Source organism: Podarcis melisellensis, assembly GCF_964234715.1.
Source record: "Podarcis melisellensis genome assembly, chromosome: 16".
NCBI lineage: Eukaryota > Metazoa > Chordata > Lepidosauria > Squamata > Lacertidae > Podarcis > Podarcis melisellensis.
The window spans coordinates 24161242-24178717 of record NC_138533.1 but is presented as its reverse complement, the minus strand read 5'-3'; the positions used below and the strand labels follow the sequence as shown (position 1 = coordinate 24178717).

General features: G+C 45.8%; 2 protein-coding genes across 2 annotated transcripts in view; one reads left to right on the top strand and one right to left on the bottom strand.

The window, feature by feature from the left end:
* The first annotated feature begins 78 nt into the window (after positions 1-78).
* LSM8 (LSM8 homolog, U6 small nuclear RNA associated) lies at positions 79-3400 on the top strand. The gene is made up of 4 exons (XM_081892620.1): positions 79-220; positions 1110-1150; positions 2145-2272; positions 3167-3400. The coding sequence occupies exons 1-4, from the start codon at positions 190-192 to the stop codon at positions 3255-3257; spliced, it is 291 nt and encodes a 96-aa protein (XP_081748746.1). The 5' UTR covers positions 79-189; the 3' UTR covers positions 3258-3400.
* Positions 3401-4661: 1261 nt separating this feature from the next.
* The window catches only part of LOC309358868 (uncharacterized protein), a gene marked incomplete at its 5' end in the record, with an annotated part of 30257 nt that continues 17442 nt past the window's right edge, over positions 4662-17476 (bottom strand). The window contains 10 exons of the mRNA XM_081892138.1: positions 4662-4925; positions 5548-5626; positions 5723-5919; positions 6997-7080; positions 7342-7480; positions 10137-10330; positions 12875-12991; positions 13964-14146; positions 14569-14649; positions 15413-15508. Of these exons, the coding sequence (XP_081748264.1) occupies positions 4677-4925; positions 5548-5626; positions 5723-5919; positions 6997-7080; positions 7342-7480; positions 10137-10330; positions 12875-12991; positions 13964-14146; positions 14569-14649; positions 15413-15508 (1419 nt within the window). The 3' untranslated portion in view covers positions 4662-4676. The remainder of the gene's footprint in view (positions 4926-5547; positions 5627-5722; positions 5920-6996; positions 7081-7341; positions 7481-10136; positions 10331-12874; positions 12992-13963; positions 14147-14568; positions 14650-15412; positions 15509-17476) is intronic.

Genomic DNA, 17476 nt, shown 5'->3' with positions numbered 1-17476 from the left:
AGAACGCGTTGCTAATCCCTTGTTTTCTATCTATAGTATCTCTACACACACAAAAGCGTCTCTACGCATGCGCCGCTTGAAGCCCCGGATGTCGCTTTGCTTCAGGGGCCGCCTCCGCTCACTTTCACGCGAGATACCGGGAAGCCTCGCGGGAGCTGGATTCAGCGGGAGCCGGGAAGGATTGCCGCCATGACCTCCGCGTTGGAGAACTATATTAACCGTATCCTTCCGCGGGCGGCCTGTCTGTCGGGGGGGGGGGCGCTGCATTATGAGACCGGGCGGGGGGGGACACGCACTGGTTTGAAGCGGAATTCTGCGCCTGCGCGTTAACGCTCCTGCTTTTCCTCAGTTACACGCGAGAATTTCCATCCTTTTGTGGGCTGGGTTGCCTTGGGTGGGACGCGCGCAGCCACTTCCGCTGCTCTTCTTTTTTTTAAATGGTTTTTAACCATTTGAAACCAGCCTCCATCCATTTCTCCAGAAGGTTTGGGATACAGGTACTCCCCGTTCGACACAAAGCGGGAGCTGTTTTGGACTACAACTCCCATCAGCCCTTGCTAGTTAATCATCCAAGATGGCTGCTCTAGTTCGGGGTCAATGGGAATTGTGGTCCAAGATTGGCTGCACTTACTAGGGGTTGATGGGTATTGCATAGTTGTCAACTTTCAAATTTGAGAATAAGGTATCAGCAGCCTTGAAAATAAGGGATCGGCATCCTCACCTGTCCCAGGGACAGTCTACAGGATATCTAACAATCCGGGAAAGCGGTGGTAAACGGTGCTGGAATAAGGGAATTTCCCACAAAAAAAGGGAAGGTTGACAGTTATGGTATTGTAGTCTAAGATTTGCATCTCAACAGCAAGGGCACCCCCCCACAAAAATTCCTTAAAACAGGTGGGGCATGGGAAACCTTTTCTATCAGCTTTGGTGATTGCAAGAGGTTGAATTTCTCACTCTTTCCTCAGTTCTTTGTGTTCTGTGCCCTCCTGGTCTACACACCTCTTCAACCTCCCACTCAGCTTCTTAAAAAGCACTAAATCCAGAGGAAACTCATTTTCCTGTTGTTTATATGTATGTTGTTTCAAATATTTCTTTAACTTGAGTCTCAGGTACTGTTGCTGTAATTACTTCAGACGGCCGAATGATCGTGGTAAGAATTGCCTGTAAATATAAGTCTTACCCTGTTTTTAAATATTTAAATGATTGGAAATGTTTCGTACTAGATTATACTTACGTGGAAAAATAAAGCCCTGATCTTTTAAAGGCAGTTGAGTTGTATTTACAGGAATACACAAGTAGTTCTGTAAGCAGAGTGGCACTTAGGAACACAGGAAGCTGCCTTCTACTAAGTAAAACCATTGGTTCATCTAGATCAGTACTGTCTCCACTGACCAGCAGTGGTTCTCCAAGGTTTCTGGCAAGGATCTCTGAAAATGACAGGGATTGAATGTGGGCTTTTCTTTATTCAAACAGATGCTCCAAACACTGAACTATGGCCTTTCCCTCGGACTTTGAAGTAGATGCTTAGGCTGCACACATATCTTGGCTTCTGCTGGACTTCAAGTTTAATTGTAATATAGTTCATCAGACATAGCAAGTAAATATGTTCTGAATTAGGTGCCACTGACCTTGGTGCTATGTGGTTATAGGCAATTTACTAGAAGTGAGTATTTTGCCTGGATCCTTGCTGTAAATAACTTAATATTACTTCTGCAAAATATGTCTATCCTAGAAGAGCTGGAAATTTGTTTTGAGAGTTGAACAGGTGAATAATTTGCAGGAGATATATATCTATATAGCTATATCTATATCTATCTATCTATCTATCTATCTATCTATCTATCTATATCAATGGCAGCAAGTTGCAAATCAATGACCACTGTTCTCAAAAGCCTTATCTTCCTACTTTTTAAGGCTGCTGTTTCCCAGACAAAAGAACCCATGGAAAAATGAATTGCATTGATAATTTAAAGTCACTTAGTGTAGGCAGTTCCTCCGAAGGGTTACTTAAAAAATCTTTTAATCATTAAAGCTTTATCATAGCAAGTGGTGTGATGTGTTTAGGACGTGTTTATGAATCGAGATAAATGTTGAGAATTTGGAGTACTTCATTGTTTTTTAATTTACATTTTTATTTCTTAAAGGGAACTCTCAAGGGTTTTGATCAGACCATCAACTTGATTTTGGATGAAAGCCATGAAAGAGTGTTCAGTTCTTCACAAGGAGTGGAACAAGTAGTATTGGGATTGTATATTGTAAGAGGTGATAACGTGTAAGTTTGCCTCACCCTCCTTTTCTTTTAAATAAGGTAGTGCAATCTGAGCTAAAGTAGCAAAGCATTTGCTTAGCTCTCAAGGGGCCAGATTCAACTAAACAGTTGTGCTAGTTAGGTCCAGCGCAAGTAGTCCCACCAGCACAAATTACATTCACACACTTGTTCACCTTCTGTCCCCCAGGTTGGCTCTGATGGGGTCAGGAGAACCCCCAGAACAGCACATGGGGTGATTATTCCACCTGGCAAAAAGACGTCAAGGACCTTACATGTCTGATGAAAGTGCAATCCATTCTTTTCCAGGTGGATATCAGAGAATCAGAGTTGGAAAGGGTCATCTAGTCCAACCCCCTGCAATGCAGGAATCTTTTGCCCAACGTGGGGCTTCAACCCACAACCCCAAGATTAAGAGTCTCATGCTCTTCCCTCCTGAGCTACTGTAGATGCTTAGGCTGCACACATATCTTGGCTTCTTTCATTGGCTTGACATTATTTCAGAAAGTTTCCCTTTTGGTGTCTCTGTTTTATAGTTCATAAGTAACTATAACAATAGATTATATATCCAACAAAATCATGTCCAGAGTAGACCAATTGAAATAACCTGTTAAAGTTTTTCTGTGCTGTATGTTAGGATAAAAAGATACCGTACTGTTCTGTGTATAAGACTATGTTTTTTTACTCTAGAATAATGCTTAAAATCTGGGCTTGTCTTATACACGGATAGTATCTCCCTCCATTTTCTTAAATGGGAGTGGCTTATACATGGGGGCGTCTTATAGATGGAAAAATACAGTACTTGCTGAGTGGAAGAAATATTGTTTCAGCGTATCAACTTTGTTTCAGAGCTGAAGCATTTCACCTGCAGGAGTTTATAATACAGTACTTTTCTTATAGGGCTGTAATTGGAGAAATTGATGAAGAGACGGATTCAGCCCTTGACTTGGGGAATATCCGAGCAGAACCTCTGAACTCAGTTGTACACTGAAGAAAGAAGTGTGTATAAAAGGACTTCAGAAATATCTGGCTGTACAAAACTATTTATAGGACGGCACGGCTACTTTTTACAAGTTGAGGGTAATTTTGTGTGTTATGGTTTGATATGTATAATAAAGTCTACATTTTATTGAAGCCTTGTGAACTTTTTTTAAAAAAACAAAAACCATGACGCATTAAAATAATAGTAATCTTTAAAGTAGTCTTGCACTACATTTCTGACTTCGTAAATTAAGCATGCACCTGGTATGTGCACTGGCTGGGGCTTATGGGAGTTGTAGTCCGAAACATCCAAAGCACACCAGGTTCGCAAAGCCAGAAATAAAATGCAACAACACACTCTGCTTATCTCACTGTGACTAAAACCCAGACTGGGGGAGAAAAGGGTTCCCTATCCCTGCATTATAGGGAAGAGGGAGAGCACATGACTTGGGATGTTTCTTGTTTTGACATCTCCAGACCTCTTATCAGATAGAACTGTAGCATTGGAAGGGACTCCAAGGCTCATCTAGTCCAACCCCCTGCTATGCAGGAATTGCAGCTAAAGAAAATCCCTGACAGGTGCCCCCCTCCCCAATCTCTGCTAAAAACATCCAATGAAGGAGATTCCACCACCTTCTGAGGGATACCGTTCCACTATCCAACAGTTCTTACTGTCTAGTTCTTGTTCAGCATCATCAATTTGAACTCCTTTTACTTCCATTTCAAAAATTTGATTAGAAATCCTACTATTATTATTTTTTAAAGATACTTTAAAGGCTTATTCTGACAAATTTATCACCACTTGCTAGGAATCTCTTAGGGACCCTTTGCCATCCTTGGGTTGCCATCCCACCCCCCAAAGGTACAATAGTTACTCTTCGCTTTAAACCTCTGCCCTGCTATGAAAGAGTCATAGCACAATTATAGCCACAATCACACAATTGACCAGATTAGCTGCAAATGGCTGTCCAAACTCAGCACTTGGATTAAGAACTTTGCTTCAGGATGAGAACAGAAATCGTGCTCTGGTCGCGCAGCAGCACCAGGAGGCCCCATTAGCTAAAGTGGTGCTTCAGGTTAAGAACAGTTTCAGGTTAAGAACGGACCTCCGGAACGAATTAAGTATGTAACCAGAGGTACCACTGTACAGGAAAATGCAATATGCTACGCACACACATGTAAAATAACAGACTGCAAAAGATAAATAAATGCATAATTTTTGTTTTGCTCGCCATTGTGAAATGCTATGGACAGCCATTCAAAATCTTCAGTTTCTCGGTACTCCACAGGCCACTTTCAAGCATATCTTCTCCCCCATATGGACTAGAAACTCGCCTTAAAAAATTGAAACAGCTTCTCAGTAAGCCAAATAATTCTCAGTGGGTCCCCCCCCCCCCAGTGCTCCTGCGGAATTAAGACCTTGCCCTTTCTACTCCCCTGTCCCCCAAGAGCTGAAACAAGCTCTTACCTTGCTTCTGCAGGTGAGATCTCCCCGCAAATGGCCATAGCTACTTGTGCTGCCTCTGCAATACAGGGCATTCTCCGCCCTCAGTTCTCGGATTCGTCTCTGCAGGTGCTGCAGCAGTCTTGGGGTGCTGAAGAGGCGCTGGCTGGAGAAACCGCCTGCATTCAGCGCCGGAGAACAGAGTGGGCCGGGGTGCAGGTATTCATTTCGGCCCTGCAGAAAGCAGGTAGGAGAGAGGAAGGAAAAGCTGTAAAATGCAGCAGAAAGGACTGAGGTCATTAACTAGGGGAGAGAAACTTCAGGAGGGATGAGGCCCTCCAGGGCTCAGTTTGACCTGCCAGACTCTCCCCAAGGATACACCCCCCTCAAGTGCTTTTGTCTGGATAGAGTCTGTTCTGCAATTGTGTCCCTTAGGTGGAGGGCAGTGTGGAAACTAACCTACTGTACAAAGGTAAAAAACTCACGTGTTGCCCCTCCCACTTTTGCCTTGGGCTCCGCCCACCACTGACATGTGGCCCCAAGATGGCTGCCCAGACTTCATACCCAAGTGGCCCATCTAGCTTGGAATCATCTGCACTGACTGGCAGCAGCTCTGCAGGATTTCAGATGGAGTCTCTCCCAGCCCTACCTGGGATGTTTTGCATGCAAGTCAGATGCTCTGCCGCTGAACTACACCCCTTCCCTGACGCTCTAGCACTGGACTGCAGCCTTGCTGGACAAGAGGGGTGCATGGAGGCAGTGGCTCAGTGTGCACAGAGCAGGGGTCCCAACTCTCACATTGCCCAAAGGGGGCAAGCCTTTGCCAAACGCCTCCCAAGCACCCCTTCCCTTTTACCATGCAGAACTGTCTGAATTCCGAACCGGATGCCCCCAGGTTCCTGTGAAAATCCATGGGCTTGTCCCTGGACAGGCGCCTGCAAGGGGAGAAAGAAACCGCAAAACCTCTCACCATGGGTGTAACCTGTTCTCCCAATTGACGTGTACTTTCAGATAGCTCCTGGGGTCCTCACCTCTCCACCTCCGCCTCCAGCTCCTCCTTAAACTCACTGGCCAGTTGGCAGGATGTCCAGCCCTTCCCAGAGGCCACACTTCTCTGGCTTTGCTGCTCGCCGTCCTTCTGCAGCTGCTGGCGCAGCGATGCGTCTTCCTTCCCAGCCGTCTCCTTCACCCAGCTGCTCTGCAAGGTGGCGATGTCTTCCAGGTGCTCCTGAAGGGGAACCGGATTGCCCTGGCTCAATAGCAGAGCTTTTCACGAAGAAGGGTGCTAGAAGATCTGGAATGACCCCTGCCTGAAACCTTGGAGAGCTGCCAATGGTCTGACTCCCCAGCAGAACTTGCAGTCTTGGCAAACATTTTCGCCACCAAGCATCAACCAAGCATCAATCCATGCTGCCACAGATGGTGGCTGACCCTTGTCCGGAATGGTTGGCTGATGTTCCATCAAATGGGACAGGAATTGGGCTCCTGATAGCTGGGAATGGCTTCCTAGCCTTTGGAATGAGATTCCCACCAGCTTACAGGGATGTGTTCAGCCCCACCAAACAACGGCACCTCTCCCCTCCTGCTCCTTTCCTTCTGACCGTGGAACTACCCTCTCCTCCATGAATTTGCCTAATCCTCTTTTAAAGCCATCCAAATTGGTGGCCATCCCTGCCTCAGGGCCACCAATGAAGCTGGAAGGTTCCAGGTAGAAAAGAGAAAATATTTCTTCAAGCAGTGCATAGTTAGAACCACGTAACCTGCTCCCACCAGTTCTAGCATTATAGAAGAGCAGCTTTACTTCACTGACTATTTTATAATTTTAAGAAATGCTGTGTGTGCTGAACATTTTTTTTTCTTTACATGTGCAGCTGTGGATAGGTGCTCTTTTAAACCCGGGTTCTCTGATCAGAAGGTCGGCAGTTCGAATCCCCGCGACGGGGTGAGCTCCCATTGTTCGGTCCCAGCTCCTGCCAACCTAGCAGTTCGAAAGCACATCAAAGTGCAAGTAGATAAATAGGTACCACTCTGGTGGGAAGGGAAACGGGATTTGCATGCGCTGCTCTGGTTCACCAGAAGCGGCTTAGTCCTGCTGGCCACATGACCTGGAAGCTGTACGCCGGCTCCCTCGGCCAGTAAAGCGAGATGAGTGCCGCAACCCCAGAGTCGGTCACGACTGGACCTAATGGTCAGGGGTCCCTTTACCTTTACCTCTGACATTGCATGAAACACAGCAGTTTAAATCCAGAGGAAGGCAGCCACAGCTGCACAGAGCTATTGGGAGCGGGGGGTGGTTTTTGCTCACCTGGACTAGTTTCTCCTTCAGAGCATCTAGAGCCGACTGGTTCTCCAGGTGAAGCTTCTCCTGCTGCTGCCTCAGCTCCCGCTCCTGACATGGCAGAAAAGTCACAGCAGTTGGCCGGACAATTAGAGGACTGCACTTGGAATGGATGTGTCAAAAGCTGCCTCCTACTGAGCTGGGGCTATATACTCCACTCTGGTGTTCTGGGCTCTGGCCGGCAGCCAATTTCTCTCCCATCATTAATGGAGCAAACCTGTTTGATCCCACACCCTCCTAGCTCAGCGGCCCCCAGGCTGCCTTAGGTATATCCCACCCCCAGGCAAGAGATGGCAGCTCAACCCCATTCACCTTCTCCCTCTGGGTCTGAAGGGCCTGGTGCCTCTGCGCCTCTGCCTCGTGCTTTAGTTCTCGGAGGTAGTGCTGAGTTTCTTCCGTCACCTCTTGCAAGGCCTGGAGAGCGTGGCTGGAGGAGAAGAGCCCTGGCTTCCTTGGGGGGTGAAGAGAGGCAGCCTCAGATAGCGGCCAGGACTTCCAGGGTTTTTGGGGGAAAGTGAAGTCACTTAGCAGGTCAAACCCCCCCCCCCAAAAAAAATTCACACTCCAGAAGCATTTTTACTGGGCATTGTAGGAAGTGATATAAATAGAAATGAATGTAAATTGTTTTTATATGCAACTACGGCAGCAAGAATATTATTGGCACAAAAATGGAAGCAAGAAGAATTACCAACGAAAGAAGAATGGAGGGTGAAATTAATGGACTATGCAGAACTAGATAAACTAACAGGAAGGATTCGTAATCGGCTGGACCATAAATTCACAGAAGACTGGAGTAAATTTACAGATTATATGAAAAGTATTTGTGATGATCCGACTACGTTTGTAGGTTTGCAAGAAGTTTTGTGAGGAGAATTATTGGAACTACTGCAAAAATGGGTTAAGGGGAGGAGGGTTAGTTAAGACAATTAAAGGCAATATGAATTTAAGAAATGCATAAAATGCGGTTAAAATGGTGGATCATCAGAGGTGCTGATGGAAGTCCAAAAAAAAAGATTGTATAAGTGGTGAAGTTTTGTGGTATGTTTTATAATTTATATGTTAAAACTAATAAAAAACATTTTTTAAAAAAATTCACACAATCCCTTCCTCCATGTAAACGCAACGCACGAACAGGCCGCAAAGCCACAGGCCAACACGAGCCTGTGAAGAAAAACAAGGTACTCCCATGGTTTAGCGACTGGGCTGTTGGACTCATCCCCAGCTGGCTGTGAAAATCACTGGGTGGCCCATGGGCTGAAAGAGAGAACAGAACTGTCCCGGCCTGCCTCACAGGGTTGTTGTGAGGATAACATGTTGGGGGGAGCCGCTCCTTTAGGCATTTGTTGATGGGGGAGGCCAGCTTGGTCAGTAGCACAGCAACAAGCCAGTAAAACAATAAAACGTTAACTAGGAAAAACAGGGGCAGTGGTGAGGCGATAAGGCAACCAATAAATCATTAAAACTGTAAAATTAGAGTGGCTCGTTGGAAGTTGAAACTGCTTCACATGTACTATTACGTCTTTATGAGGATATACGTTTGACTTTTATCACACCTGTTTTGCAAAAGTCCAGGAAAGAATCGGAATACCATAGTTTAAAACTACTGCTAGAGGACAAGAATCCCAAGACTACATTAAATGTAGCTAAATTCTGTGCGTCTGCAATCAATCGCAGGAAGCAAGTGGTATCCCATAATGTTCAAACCCCTAAATGTTAATTACAGGGCACACGCTAACAATTAATTTTATTTTTTACATTTAAAGCCTTGTTATATTCATATTGTCCCTTGTATTTCTGATATTTTTTATGATCTGTGATATTGTGTGTGTTGATGCTGGTCTGTGACCGTATTAATAAATTCATTCATTCATTCATGTTGGGGGGGGGAACTGTGTGCCTGAACTCCTTGGGGGTGGGGTGGGATGGGCAGGCTAAACATGGGCCATAGATAAGATGCCCAACTAACTCTCTGATAGCAACAAATAGTATTTTAAGGGCTTCGAAACCGGATTTGGCCCCCTGGACCTGAGGTTTGCCCTCACTTCAGTCAATGGGGATTGTAGTTAAAAAAACCCAAATTTTTTTTAAACACCCAAAAGACCAGAAGTAAAACTGGGATATAATAGGTTTTGAATTACCCAAGAAAGATGTAAAGTTACTTTTGTATGCCACAACTGCTGCTCGAATTTTAGTAGCCAAGAAATGGAAAACACAAGAATTACCAACTGTGGAAGAATGGCAGATGAAAATGATGGAATATATTGGAGTTGGCTGACCATACTGGAAGAATCCACGACCAGAAAGAAGAGGAATACCAAGAAGAGTGGAAGAAATTTAAAGACTATTTGAATAAATATTGTAATATTAAAAATTAGAAATTACTTGAAAGTACCAAATAGGCCTAGGATTAAATTAGGAATTAGTTAAGTAAATGAGATCTAGAACTTTAAGAAAAGTTAAGATATCGGATTTTAATTGGAATATTGTGTGTTAATAATGATATTAGAAAACTGCTACATTCAAATACAAGGAAATTCAGATGGGTGGGCTCACAGGAAGTCAAAAATATGTTTATGAGGTTAGGGGATTAATTAACCAATTAATTTGTGTTGTTTAGGTGTTTGTTGTTATGTTTTTATTTTCTTTTTTGTTTAGATTTGTGATTTTGTTTCTTTTTTCTTTGTTGTAGCATGTGTTGTATTTGTAAGAAACAATAAAAATTATTTTTTAAAAAACAAAAAAACCTGTAAACTGTATATGCAGACAACAGGAAGGTGTGAAGCTATTTTGGAGAAATAAAAGCAAAGCCTCGTCACCCCCTGAAATCAGGTTGCAGAGCTAAAAAAAAAACAAAACCACAAAGACAGAGGCGATGGGGCAACCATGTGCTGAGATTCCCGCATTGCAGGGGGTTGGACAAGATGCCCCTCAGGGACCCCTTCCAACTCCGCCATTCTATGAGTCCATGAAAGGCAGGAAGCTAGAAAGTGGCTAGGGCTGGTGGAGGCGAGATAAAATGTCAAGAACTAATTTCAACCCTGGAAGAGTTCTGTGTTTCTGCAAAAGCAATGCCATTCAGCTCCCTCCCCGCTGGATCCAACTTGTACCCTTGCAGCGTCTGGGGCAGGCCGGCTTTTTGGGGTAGCAGGTCCCGGAGTCTCTGGCATGCCAAGGCAACCTCCCTGGCCAGAGAGCCATCAGCCCTTGCAGTCTGTGCCTGGGACGTCTCGCGCTGCTCGGCCAGCAGGAGGCGCTGCTCTTCCTCCGTCCACTGCAACTGCATTCGCCACTTTTCCTTTTCCTAGGCAGAGAGAGACAGAAAGCACGCTGCCTGGATCAGAGATAGCGGATGCACCCCAGGCTTGTCACAGCTAACAATTACAGTGGTACCTCAGGTTACATACGCTTCAGGTTACAGACTCCGCTAACCCAGAAATAGTGCTTCAGGTTAAGAACTTTGCTTCAGGATGAGAACAGAAATCGTGCTGCCGCAGCGCGGCGGCAGCAGGAGGCCCCATTAGCTAAAGTGGTGCTTCAGGTTAAGAACAGTTTCAGGTTAAGAACAGACCTCCAGTACGAATTAAGTACTTAACCTGAGGTACCACTGTACACGGTATCAGTGTGGAAAAGCTAAAAGGTCCCAGATTCTTTATTTTAATATATATAATTTTTATTAAATTTTCTGTTTTACTCATTTTTACATCCTTAAGATATCCGTGACTTCCCTTCTTCTCTTTCCATGGTTCATTTTACATATCATGAATCCCTGCGTGTTTTACAGAAACTATACCATTCAGTATTCCATTATTGCATCCATCATAACTTATTTACACTGTTGAATTGATCTTAATTGCTGATATCGTTTTCAGCTGTACACCGTTATTTCCCATATATTCAACAAACGCTTTCCAATCTTCTCTAATTATATATACTTCTTTTTCTCTTATTCTTTATGTTAAGCCTGCAAGCTGCGCATATTCAGTCTACTTAAGTTGTCATTCTTCTTTGGTTGGGACCTCGCTCCTTTTCCATTATGGGGCTAACAAAACACAGGCCGCAGTAGCAGCATACATAAACAACCTTTTTTGACACCTGGGAATTTCAGTCTGAATTATCCCCAATGAAAAGGACTCTGTTTTGGGGGGGGAAAGTACTTTTAAACATTTTTTCCCCAATTCATTATGGATCATTTCCCAGTACTCGTTTACCCTTTTACAAGTCCACCACATATGGAAGAACGTTCCCTCCACCTCTTTGCATCTCCAGCACTTAACTGATTCAGTCTTATGCAAGGTCCCAGATTCAGTACCCAATGGCTAGGAATGCCCCCTGCCTGAAACGTGGGAGAGCTGCTGCCAGTCAGTGCCAACAACACTGAACTAGATGGACCAACTTCCTATTTAATGCAACTGCTTTTTTAAAAAGAACCATAAGGACTAGAATCTTGATTTATTTTTAGGCTAAGGGCAGTATAGTTCAGTAGAAGAGCACTTGCTTTGCATGCTAAAAAGGTCCCAGGTTCCATTCCCAATGGCATCTCCAGGTAGGGCTGGGGAAAAACTCCATGCCCAAAACTTCTGGAGAGCTGCTGCCAGTCAGTGTAGGCAATACTGAACTAGATGGACCAGTGGGCTGACACAGTAGAAGGCAGCTTCCCAGGCCATATCTGGCATCAGCCCAGGTCTGTGCTCTCCTTTCTGCCTGACTACCCCTCAGGCTCCCCAATTCCATAGCAGGTTGTGGGACTTCAGGGCTGTGCTAAGGTGAGATTTTGAGGAGGAGAGAGGCGGAATTGCAAAGCCAAACTGTTGTTGCTGTTATAAGAATTCTAAGGTCCCAAATATAAATTAAATGTTCATAAATGCACCAAGGCAAACACACACGTAAGTATATACACCATGTGCCTGAAATAGTACAGGAGAGAAATCTTGAAGCCATTTTGACTCTCCCAAATTGACCTCCAATATTTCTCTGGAAGGAGAAAGGAAATGGGAAAACCTCCCCATTGTACTTTTGCTTACAAAATCCTGTCTTAAGAGCTTATTTGTGTATGACTAGGGTGAGCCTGAGTGGAAATCAGCCCCGAGTGCTCACTGGAAGGACAGATACTGAAGCTGAGGCTCCAATACTTTGGCCACCTCATGAGAAGAGAAGACTCCCTGGAAAAGACCCTGATGTTGGGAAAGAGGGAGGGCACAAGGAGAAGGGGACGACAGAGGATGAGATGGTTGAACAGTGTTCTCGAAGCTACAAACATGAGTCTGAGCAAACTGTGGGAGGCAGTGGAGGACAGAAGTGCCTGGCATGCTCTGGTCCATGGGGTCACGAAGACTCGGACACGACTAAATGACTAAACAACAACAACAGGGTGAGCCTGGGACCTGGGACCCCAGAACTAAAGTATTAACCATCACAAAAGAATGGCCAGGCTGCCCAGGTAATGTAATCAGCGGTCAATATCAGGTATCCCGACAGACAGGATTTCTGCTGTAAACCGCCTCCTTCTGTGATGTATGTATGATGTTTTAGAAGGGTGGTCTTGGGCAACAGTGTAGGCGATTTCAAAAGTCTATATAAGAGCTTGGGTTGTCTCCTCCCTCCTGTGTGTGGTGAGTGGGGACCCTGTTGCAACAGTTTAATAAAGATCAGGCTTACTAGCTGCTTTGCTTCTCATATACTCTGGTTGGCCTCTGTTATTTTCTCCTAAGGACACTGTACAGGCTCTTGGATACCCCATAAGGGAAAAGGAGCAGGTTTTCCCCTATAACATCCTGAAGCTACAACTCTTGTTTCTGGGGAAAGGGGATCCCAGAGTACACGAAGGGGGTGAGTCTTCCCCGCTCACCAACTCCAGCTCCTCTCGCAGCCTCAAGGCTTCTGCTTTCTCCGCTTGCAGCAGAACCCGGAGGTCTTCCATGGCCCCCTTCTTCTCCCGAACCTCGCCCTCCAACACCTGGATCCTCTAGGGCGGGGAAAAAAACACATCAGGAGAAGCTGTTTTAATTCAAACCTCCCTGTCCTACTCGCTCCTTCTCCCCTCTCAGGGGTGGGGACCCTGCTTCAGCCCAAGGAAATCGGCCCCAGGGCTGTATCCCTTTGTGGAAAAGGCTTCCGGGGTCACATGCCACTAGAGGGCGGGGCAGAAGGCAAAAAGTGGGCGGAGCAACAACTCTTAACTTTGGACATTAGGCCATGCACAAACCAGGGGTTCCTCAGCTCTCCACTCCACACACACACACACAATACATATAATTTGAAATGAAATCACTGCTTACAAATTCCAGTGATCATGCATGCATCACCATCCAGGCAAGCAAGCATGTAAAGGTAAAGGTAAAGGGACCCCTGACCATTAGGTCCGGTCGTGACCGACTCTGGGGTTGCGGCGCTCATCTCACTTTATTGGCCGAGGGAGGCGGCGTACAGCTTCCGGGTCATGTGGCCAGCATGACTAAGCCGCTTCTGGCGAACCAGAGCAAAGCACGGAAACGCCGTTTACCTTCCCGCCGGAGCGGTACCTATTTTATCTATCTGCACTTTGAGGTGCTTTCGAACTGCTAGGTTGGCAGGAGCAGGGACTGAGCAACGGGAGCTCACCCTGTCATGGGGATTCGAACCGCCAACCTTCTGATCAGCAAGTCCTAGGCTCTGTGGTTTAACCCAATTATTTCGCAATGCTCTTTTACCCTTTTAATTGATAACGCCTCTTGGTGGTCTGGATGAAGATGTGTGTGCATAGGGAAAATATTTGCACGGCTGAAATGTTGCCTACAGAACGACGGTACTGTTCTTCTGTCCCCCACTGGCATGCAGCTCCATAGAAAGGAATGTGCCCCTCAGGGCTGCAAAAGTGCATCCTTTTCCCACCATCCCGCTCCTTCTGCCAGCGGCTATCACAGAGACCACAGAATCGCTCTCCTCTCTCAACAGCTACCTTGCGGAGGTCGGCTGCTTCGTCCCGCAAGGCCAGGCTGAGCTTCCTCTCCTTCTCCAGGGCTTCCTGGACTTCCCCCTGCATCTTCCGCTCCTGCTCCTCCAGGGCCCTGCGCTGCATCTGGAGGGCGGCCCTCATCTCAGCCTCCTGGCTCTTCCGTTCCTGGAGCAGCGAGTTCTGAGCCTGAGAAGAACAAGGCAGAGTAAGGATCCCCAGAGCAGTTTTCACCATCGCTCCCTCTTCCCAGGCAACTCTGGGGAATTGCAGTTCTGCGAGGGGATCAAGAGGGCCTTGCCTAACAACGCTTTTTAAAAAAATTAAAGCTAAAACGTTAATTACGTTAATTAAAGCTACAGGACTTTATTCACCATCAACAATGCGGATTTTTGCCCAAAAGACAGTTAAGAAATGTGTTAGATGTTTTGGAATATTTGAATTGTAGTTGTTTTTCAAATGTTTCAAACTGTTTTGAAATGTTCTTCCTTCTTTTCTATTTTAAAATATGTTTGCCATAAGGAGGAAGAATGGGCTATAAACGCAAAATAATAATAATAATAATAATAATAATAATAATGATGATGATGATGATGATGATGTACCCCTACCATTTCCTGAGCTTCCTGCTTCAGCTCCTTGGCTTGCTGTTCCATAGCTTTCCGCTGCTGGGCAATTTCAGCATTTCGCTCCTGGGAAGAGAAGAAAGCGGAAAATAATAATAATAATAATAATAATAATAATAATAATTTATTTATACCCCGCCCTTCCCGGTTCAGAAACGGGGCTCAGGGCAGCTAACAACAAATTTAAAACACTTAATTGTAAAAGCAGCATAAAATAAGGTATAAAAACATGAATAACAATAAAATTCAAAGTTCAGAAATCAATTTAGGGGGAATCCATCTAATAAGCATTAGATAATCACCAGGGCTAGCTGGCTGAATTAGTCCTACTTGGGCCAGCGAGGAGGCCAGGGGAGAATTAGCTGTGGGGCCTCAGAGCGGGAAAAGCCCACAGAATTAAACCAGACTGGCGGTTAAACTTAGGACAGGGTCGGGAAGTCATTGCCAGCCTGAGAGACGCATTGCCATGTGAGCAATCTTCTGGGTGCTGCATGTGAGTGGTGGGCGGGGCCAGAGTAAAAGTGGGTGGGGCAAGATAGCTTGACCTGAGGGCCAGGTGGATAGGTGTGAGGGGCCACATTGGGTCTCTGGGTCTGCAATTCTCCACCCCTGCCTTAAGAACCTAAGAATCCAGTTTGGACTGAGTCAGGCTTACGGTCCATCTAGCTCAGTACTGCTGGCACAGTTGTAAGCTTGTTGTGGTGTTAAAAGGGAAGACACCCCACCGAGCTTCCAAATTAACCCCCTGAGGAAAAAAGGTTGGGATACAAATAGCGCAAGAGCAGCCCAGTAGCAGCCCATGCCTCAAGGCTTCGTGGGTAATAGCCACCTTTATGGTCTTGCGAAGGTCTTCTGCTTCTTTCTGAAATTTGGCTGCTTGCTCCTGGAGGGCTCTGGCTTTTGCCTGCTTCAGGCTCTCTGCTAGCTGAGAGAGAGAGAAAGGGGAAAATCAGTCAGAACACGCCACATTTCACCCTTCCTTTGGTCACTCAAAGAGCCACTGCAAATAACAACCACAACAGCAATAATAAATTTATTTATGCCCTGCCCTCCCCAGCCAAGACCGGGCTCAGGGCGGCTAACACCAGATATAAAAACAAGTGATTGAAATACAACTTAAAATCAAGATTAAAGTACAACATTAAAATGCAGCCTCATTTCAGTAGAAACTCAAATCGAAAACTTTTTGGGGGATGAAAACATCAAGTCTTCACCAAGGCTAACTATCCAGACTGGTCCTACCTGGGCCAGAAAAAAGCCAGGGAAGTCCCCAAATAGGAGTTCCATCACAGAAGGAGAAAGGAAAAAAGAAAAAGGGGGAGGGGATCAAGTTAATTCCAAGCCAAAGGCCAGGCGGAACAACTCTGTCTTACAGGCCCTGCGGAAAGAAATCAGATCCAAAACAACAACAAGAAATAATAATAAAAATATGCCACTCTGGGTGGCTTCCAACAAATTAAAACAAAATACAACATCAAACATTTAAAACTTCCCTAAACAGGGTTGCCTTCAGATGTCTTCTAAAAGTCAGGTAGTTGTTTATCTCCTTTACATCTGATGGGAGGGCGTTCCACAGGGTGGGTGCCACTACTGAGAAGGCCCTCTGCCTGGTTCCCTGTAACTTCTCACAGTGAGGGAACCACCAGAAGGCCCTCGGAGCTGGACCTCAGTGTCTGGGCTGAATGATGGGGGTTTATACTGAGTCAAACCATTAATCCAATTAACTCAGTAGTGCCTACACTGGCTGCCAGCAGCTCTCTAGATTTTCAGACAGAGAGTCTTTCCCAATCTTCCCTGAATATGCTGGATATTGAACCCGGGACCTTCTCCATGCAAAGCAGGTACTCCGTCACTGGGCTACAGCCCTCCCTTCAAAATAAAATAAGTTCCCAGTCCTCAAAGTTCTGAATTAGAGGGATGATTAAAATCGGAAGCTGTCTTACACTGAGTCAGACCATCAGCCTGTCTAGTCCAGTGCTGTCTACACTGACTAGCAGCAGCTCTCCAGGGTTTTGGACAGGGGACGCTGCCAGGAATGGATCCTGGAACCTTCTGGTTTTAACCTTTAAAGCCCTATACAGCCTAGGACCCTTGTACTTACGGGACCGACTCTCCTGGTATGTCCCACAGAGGAACTTACAGTCTTCAAACAAAAACATATTGGAGGTCCCGGGCCACCAAGAGGTTAGGCTGGCCTCAACCAGAGCCAGGGCTTTTTCGGCTGTGGCTCCAATCTGGTGGAACGCTCTGTCACAAGAGACTAGGGCCCTGCAGGACGTGACATCTTTCTGCAGGGCCTGCAAGACAGAGCTGTTCCACCAGGCCTTTGGCCAAGGCACAGCCTGACTCCCTCCTTTGGCAATCTTCACAGAACTCTAGCCCAATGGTTGCCATCAATTTGATTTCAATTAATTTTATAATGAAATGATTTTAGAATGTTGTATTATTTTATTGTTGTTAAGCGCCCTGAGCCCGGCTTTGGCTGGGGAGGGCGGGATATAAATAAAATTTTATTATTATTATTATTATTATTATTATTATTATTATTATTATTATTACAGTGGTGCCTCGCAAGACGAAATTAATTCGTTCCGCAAGTCTCTTCGTCTTGCGAGTTTTTCGTCTTGCGATGCACGGTTTTCCATAGGAATGCATTGAAAATCAATTAATGCGTTCCTATGGAAACCGCCTTCCCCCGACCTCTTCTGGCGGGCGGCATTTTAAAATCGCCCGGGACAGCGGAGGACTTCTCCGCTGTCCGGGGCGATTTAAAAGCCCCTGGAAAGGCAGGCAGGGGGGACAAAGACTTTTGCCCCCCGCCTGCCTTCAGAAGAGGTCCAGGACAGGCTTCGCGGACCTCTCCGCAAGCAGCGGGAGCGCTCCTTGCGGAGAG